Source organism: Trematomus bernacchii, unplaced genomic scaffold (assembly GCF_902827165.1).
Source record: "Trematomus bernacchii unplaced genomic scaffold, fTreBer1.1, whole genome shotgun sequence".
NCBI classification, from domain to species: domain Eukaryota; kingdom Metazoa; phylum Chordata; class Actinopteri; order Perciformes; family Nototheniidae; genus Trematomus; species Trematomus bernacchii.
The window spans coordinates 448,319-455,209 of NW_022987332.1; the positions used below are offsets into that span (position 1 = coordinate 448,319).

Sequence of the window (6,891 nt, forward strand, 5' to 3'; positions counted from 1 at the left end):
AGGTAAGGACTGAACTACCCGACTCTAAGCACTAATAATCTAATTTAACTAGAATATGTATTGTATTTCCCACCGTGACTAAAAACACTGAGAACGCTGCTGACAACTCTAAAGTTTTAGTATAATCAATCACAGATTTTTGATATTCAAAACAGGTGTCTGCTCACCTTTTGTGTTATAGCGCGCTTGCAGTTGTCAACAGTATCTCTGTGTCCTCCCCCTGGACTGGATTCTGTCCCCTGGCTGTCGGTGTTCCTTTCTAGAGATCAGCTCACAAACGTCGGGAGTCACCACTTGTAGGAGTAGAATACCTCTGCTACGCGCCGTTCGTTGGATGAGGCTGGATCTCTATTAAATTAAGAAAGGAATTGAAAACACCGGAATCAAAAGTTACAACAATTATCTGAGTTTACTGGTAGGAAATCAAACACATATACAAGTTATACAGAGTACTCCGGGTACCCCGGGCTTTTAGATTTGTGATGCGATGCGGACAAATGCGTCAGGACCCGCCAACTCATCAAACCAAAAAGAAATTGGACTTCAGGTTTGTGATGCGATACGGACACAGTTCTCAGGACCTGCCACTCACCAAACCCAAAAGCAATTTTACACACACAAACGTCAGTATTTCTATCTGTCTTTGGGGCGGAGATTTGTCGATTCTTCCTTCCCACTTTTCTCCCAAGCGAATCAGAGAAGCCCTGGGGAGGAGCTGTTTAAACTGACCACCTCCTCCAAGTGTCCTGATTGGCTGGATTCGCTTCTGGCCGAGGTCAATCAGAGTTTCGAACAGAGTGAGACCCCAAACCACACTAGGTCAAAAGTCAATTCTTATCTCCGTCCCGATCTCCCCTCCCTACCTTTTCCAGGGGATCTTTTCCTATTTTACGATGTCTTTAACGACTTAGAAACAGCATCTGGCTCTTAGTGGTGATAAGGATCAATGTTGGTGTGTGAAACACAGAATCTCTAAGTCAGTGAATTTAAAAGTGAGAATAACATTCTTTTTCTAAGTGATTATCAAAACCCGTTCAAACAATATATGTTTACTTCAATACAGTGTAGAATCATATCTTCTTACTTCAGGTTTTAGCAGGGGAAGGAGACTCAGAATATATATCGGGCTTAGAGTAAATGCATGGAATGCACATGGGGTCTTAGCAGGGGAAGGAGACTCGGAATATATATCGGGCTTAGCGTAAGTGCATGGAATGCACATGGGGTTTTAGCAGGGGAAGGAGACTCGGAATATATATTGGGCTTAGACTAAGTGTGGTGGCTCTACTCTTCAGCCACCTCCCTTGTGAGTGTGTGTTCCCTTTCCCTGTCTGTGTGGGCGTGGTGGCTGTCACTCCTGGCTCCCGGCTCAATCTCCACCTGCTGCAAATCTCCACCTGCTGCAATCAGCTTTACACACCTGATTCCCATTCAGCCATTTACTAATGGTATATCAGCGGAGACTTTTCACCACTGCCCCTGTGCTCATCCACCCTGATTCCTCTCGTCAGTTCGTGGTGGAGGTCGATGCCTCCAACACCGGGGTAGGGGCAGTTCTTTCCCAGCGCTCGGAACGAGACCAAAAATTACATCCTTGTGCATTTTTCTCTCGCCGCCTCACTCCAGCTGAGAAGAACTATGACGTGGGTAACAGAGAGCTGCTGGCTGTCAAACTTGCCCTAGAGGAGTGGAGGCACTGGCTGGAGGGAGCCGAGCTCCCTTTTATTGTATGGACAGACCACAAAAACTTGGCGTACATCCAATCTGCCAAGCGCCTTAACTCTCGTCAGGCTCGATGGGCCCTGTATTTCGGCCGCTTCTCATTCACCCTTACCTACCGTCCAGGGTCACGGAACCTCAAGCCGGACGCTCTCTCTCGCCAGTTCGCTTCCGAAGGACCAGCTGCCAATCCAGACACTATCCTGCCTGCCTCCTGCGTGGTGGCGGCTGTTACCTGGGAGATTGAGTCATTGGTTAAGGAGGCTCAGCGGGCGCAACCTAACCCAGGTAACTGCCCAGCTAATAGTCTTTTTGTGCCTACCCCTGTTCGCTCCAAGGTCCTGCAGTGGGCACACGCCTCCCGTCTCTCCTGTCATCCTGGTGTCCATCGCACACTGTTTATTCTAAGACAACGGTTCTGGTGGCCTTCCATGGCTCAAGACACCAGGGCCTTTGTTGCTGCCTGTAGAGTATGTGCCCGCGCCAAGTCCTCCCACCAATCTCCCTCTGGCCTGCTTCGCCCGCTGCCGGTACCTAGTCGTCCTTGGTCGCATGTGGCCTTGGATTTTGTCACTGGACTTCCACTGTCACAAGGAAATACCATCATCCTAACTATTGTGGACAGATTTTCCAAGATGGTACACTTTGTTGCTCTTCCCAAGCTTCCCACAGCCCGAGAGACTGCAGATCTTCTGGTCAATCATGTTGTTCGACTCCATGGGATTCCCACCGACATCGTCTCTGACCGGGGTCCCCAGTTCATTTCCCACGTTTGGAAAGCCTTCTGTCAGGCTCTGGGAGCATCAGTGAGCCTGTCATCTGGATATCATCCTCAGACGAACGGGCAAACGGAACGGGCCAACCAGGATCTGGGGGCGGCTCTTCGCTGTGTGGCTTTCAGGAACCCTTCGTCATGGTGCCCACATCTGCCATGGATCGAATATGCCCACAACTCCCTGTCAAATGCAGCCACAGGTATTTCACCCTTTCATTGTGCCATGGGTTTCCAACCACCCCTGTTTCCATCCCAGGAAGAGGAGGTTGCTGTTCCTTCCGTTCAGACCCACCTTCGTCGCTGTCATAAGGTGTGGAGGGACACCCGAGCCGCCCTGCTCCGCTCCGCTGCCCGCAACTGCCTCATCGCAGACCGCCACAGGACCCCGGCTCCCAACTACTTACCAGGTCAGAGTGTTTGGCTTTCCTCCAAAGATCTCCCACTCAAGACAGAGTCGAAGAAACTCACGCCACGTTATGTCGGCCCCTTCATCATCGACTCAGTTATCAACCCATCTGCAGTAAAACTCAAGCTTCCCCCACACATGAAGCTTCATCCGACATTTCATGTTTCTCTGTTGAAACCTGTTGCCAGCAGCCCCTTCTCGAAAAAACGATTCATTCATATAATATCCTCTCATCCTGTCAGCACTCCGCAGAGACGATCTTTGAGCTTTGCTTCGCACTACGGAGGCCGAGAGTCTCAGTTATCAACACACATGGAAGTCGAGGAGAAAGAGAAACACAGCGCACCGAAAAATACCAACAAATCAAACGTTTGGCAACACTTCGGATTTTTCAAGAAAGACGGTCAACTTGAAAAATCGTAAATTGTAAACGATGCCGTGCCGCTTTAAAGTACACAAGTAGTACGAGGAACTTAGCGACGCACATAAAGAGGCGACATGGGGTCTGCGGCTGAAAAGAGAAACCTGAAAGTTAGACATATGAGTTAACCCTTAAGAGTCCCTGGGGCCATTTTTCAGCCATTCAGGTTTTCATGTTCATGCCATTTTGGCTGTGTTGAATGAATATTGCTCAAACTTGCCAGAGGATATTCTTTTTTAGTTTATATTGAATTGTCGTCTCAGTTTTTTAAATTAGCCTAAAATGGCTAAGCTACACAAAAACCGACACATTTGTTCCTAGCGGCAAAAAATGCCCCATTGAAAACCATTGAAAATGCTTTTTTTGACCCCACATTTATCTTATCATAAACTCTTGATTTCCTTTATGTTAAGATTTCATTTTGGACTTCTAGCTTTCAATTTTCAATTTTTACATTTGTCTACAAGATGGCGATAATTTTAACCCTTTGAAGCCTGTAGCAAAATGTCACCCTTTTTACTGTTTTCTGCAAGGGTCACTTGCTACTGAAATTATATGTGTGTCGATTTTGATGTTGGATAATGGTGTGTGTGTGTGTGTGTGTGTGTGTGTGTGTGTGTGTGTGTGGTGTGTGTGTGTGGTGTGTGTGGTGTGTGTGTGTGTGTGTGTGTGTGTGTGTGTGTGTGTGTGTGTGTGTGTGTGTGTGTGTGTGTGTGTGTGTGTGTGTGTGTGTGTGTGTGTGTGTGTGTGTGTGTGTGTGTGTGTGTGTGTGTCAAACTTCAAAAGACTTTTCTCTTAGAAGGCCACACTGCGTAATAATCTAATTCAATAATAAAAACAATGAGTTGCGAGAACCAAAACAAAATTGGACTTTGTTTTGGTTCTCGCTCAGGTTGTTTATACAGGTGCACTGCATCCATGGTTATAAGTATTACTATTAGTGCAGGAGTAGTCTTTTTGGAGATGGCAAGGCATTACAGCACACAGGAAGCTCTGGACATCATCATGCACTCTGATTGCGAGGATGGCTCCTCATCCTCCTCCGTGGACTCTGAGGCTGACACAGAAGAGGCCTCAGAGTCCACGGAGGACGCCTCAGAGGTGGGAACAGACCAGCTAGAGTCCAACTCAGACTCATCTGAAACTGAGAGCGGAGGGGAATTGGAGGAAGCAGCTGCAGGATGGACTTCAAAAAATGGTAAAGTGTTTTGGTCTCCCACAAACACTGAGACGCTCCGCTACGTCCCAGCAGCCAGAAGTTTGATCCCGGGACCAACACACTATGCTGTCGCCCGAATCAGTGACCCGGCATCCAGCTTTGCACTGCTGCTGACAGATGACAAACCTGCATGGGAGACGGTCAATTGCAGAGTGGCGAGATATGGACACAGAGGAACTGCAGGCTTACGTGGGGCTGCTCATTTTGGCCGGTGTTTACAGGTCAAAAAATGAATCGACCCTCTGCCTCTGGAGTGAGAAATCGGGACGGAGCATTTTCCGAGCCACGATGTCCCACAAGAGGTTTCACCAAATCAGCCGAACACTGCGGTTCGACGACAAACTATCCCGACCGCGGCGCCGTGATGACAAACTGGCTGCCTTCCGCAAAGTCTGGGATATGTGGACGCACCGCCTGCCGATGCTGTTCAGCCCATTCAGCGACGTCTGCGTGGATGAACAGCTCGTCCCATTCAGAGGCAGGTGCAGCTTCAAGCAGTACATGCCAAAAAAGCCGGCCAAATACGGTATAAAGATTTGGGCAAACTGTGATGTAAAATCATCCTACGCCTGGAGACTGCAGGTGTATACAGGCAAAGCAGCTGGCAGTCGTCCTGAAGTCAACCAGGGGATGAGGGTGGTCCTGGAGATGACAGAGGGGCTCCAGGGACACATCATTACCTGTGACAATTTTTTCACATCCTTCGCCCTGGCTGAGGAGCTGCTCAGGAGAAAACTGGCCCTGGTTGGCACAATTCGCCGAAACAAGCCTGAACTTCCCCCTATTTTGCTCCAGGCAAGAGCGAGAGCGATCCTCTCCTCCACCTTTGCCTTTACGAAGACCCACACACTGGTCTCTTACATCCCTCGACGGGGCAGGAATGTGCTGCTTCTAAGCACGAAACACCGCAGTCCAGACGTAAGCGACGAAATGAAGAGAAAGCCAGTCATAATCAAAGACTACAACCGATGCAAAGGAGGTGTCGACAACCTTGATAAGGTAGGTGCCATTAGGCATCAGTTACGCACACATGTATTCTTACTCTTATATTCTTGTCTGAAATATATGTAGGTTTTTTTCAAATGAGCATTTTCCTATGAAATAATTAATATTTGCATCATGAGAGAAAATGCTTGGAATCATGTATTCAAATTGTCTTGTTTTATGTTTTTGTTAGGTTGTTGCCACCTACTCCTGCAGGAGGAGAACAAATCGCTGGCCACTTGCCCTCTTCCACAACCTGGTTGACATTTCCCATTACAACGCCTACGTCCTGTGGACATCAATCGAGCCATCCTGGCAGCAGCAGAAACCGTACAGGAGGAGGCTCTTCATTGAAGAGGTGGGAGAAATGCTGGTGACCCCACACATCAAGAAGAGAGGGCGCCTTCCCCGCTCATCAGCCGCTGCAACAATGGTGTCAGATCTGCAGGGTGCTGCTGCAGGCCCCTCTCTCATCAGTGAACGGAAGAGCAGGAGGCAGTGCAACTTTTGCATGGACAGAAGAGTTTGCAGCACCTGCTGCAAATGTGGGAAATTCATATGCAAGGACCACAGTCTGTCCATTTGCAGCCTCTGCTCGACCTGAGCTGAACTCTCACAGCCAGACACAGTGTTCATTCAATGTTCATCTTTGTAAAATAAATGTTTTTATGGTTCAAAATGATCTTGTATTATTCATTTTAGTCAGGCTGGAGTAGTTTTAAAAGATTTAGGAAAAAAATAGGAATATATCATATTTTTATGGCAGTTTTTGTGAGGGTGGCATTTTATGGCCTTAGGAACACGAGTGTGAGTTTTTGTTTAAATCTAACACTGCAAAAAAAATAACAATGCATTCAAATTAATGTTGCTGCCAATCATTGACCAATCTAGGGACCTAATAATAACAATAATCAAATATTCCTTGAAATGTATTTTTTTTTAATTATTCTAGTTTTTTGTTTTTTTCAATAAAAAAACTGTGGAGTTTTTTCAACAAACTGGCATTTAAAGGATTAAAATCCCCAAAATATAATTCATATTTCATATGTGTATGTCAGGCTGGAGTAGTTATAAAAGATGTACTCTTTTAAAGTGGGAAAAAATATGAATATATCATATTTTTATAGCAGTTTTTGTGAAGGTGGCAATTTCTGGCCTTAGGAACACGAGTGTGAGTTTTTGTTTAAACCTGACACTGCAAAAAAAATAACAATGCATTCAAATCAATGTTGCTGCCAATCATTGACCAATCTAGGGACCTAATAATAACAATAATCAAATATTCCTTGAAATGTATTTTTTTCAAATTATTCTAGTTTTTTGTTTTTTTCAATAAAAAAACTGTGGAGTTTTATCAACAAACTGGC

At 46.4% G+C, this 6,891-nt stretch overlaps 1 protein-coding gene across 1 annotated transcript; it reads left to right on the forward strand.

Moving 5' to 3' along the window:
* Positions 1–1,445: 1,445 nt before the first annotated feature.
* On the forward strand, positions 1,446–6,336 carry LOC117480121 (piggyBac transposable element-derived protein 4-like). Its single transcript, XM_034127307.1, is given in 5 exon segments — positions 1,446–1,544; positions 1,791–2,901; positions 4,214–4,652; positions 4,654–5,539; positions 5,718–6,336. Coding segments are annotated over 5 exon segments (2,946 nt in total). The 3' UTR covers positions 6,129–6,336.
* Positions 6,337–6,891: the final 555 nt, after the last annotated feature.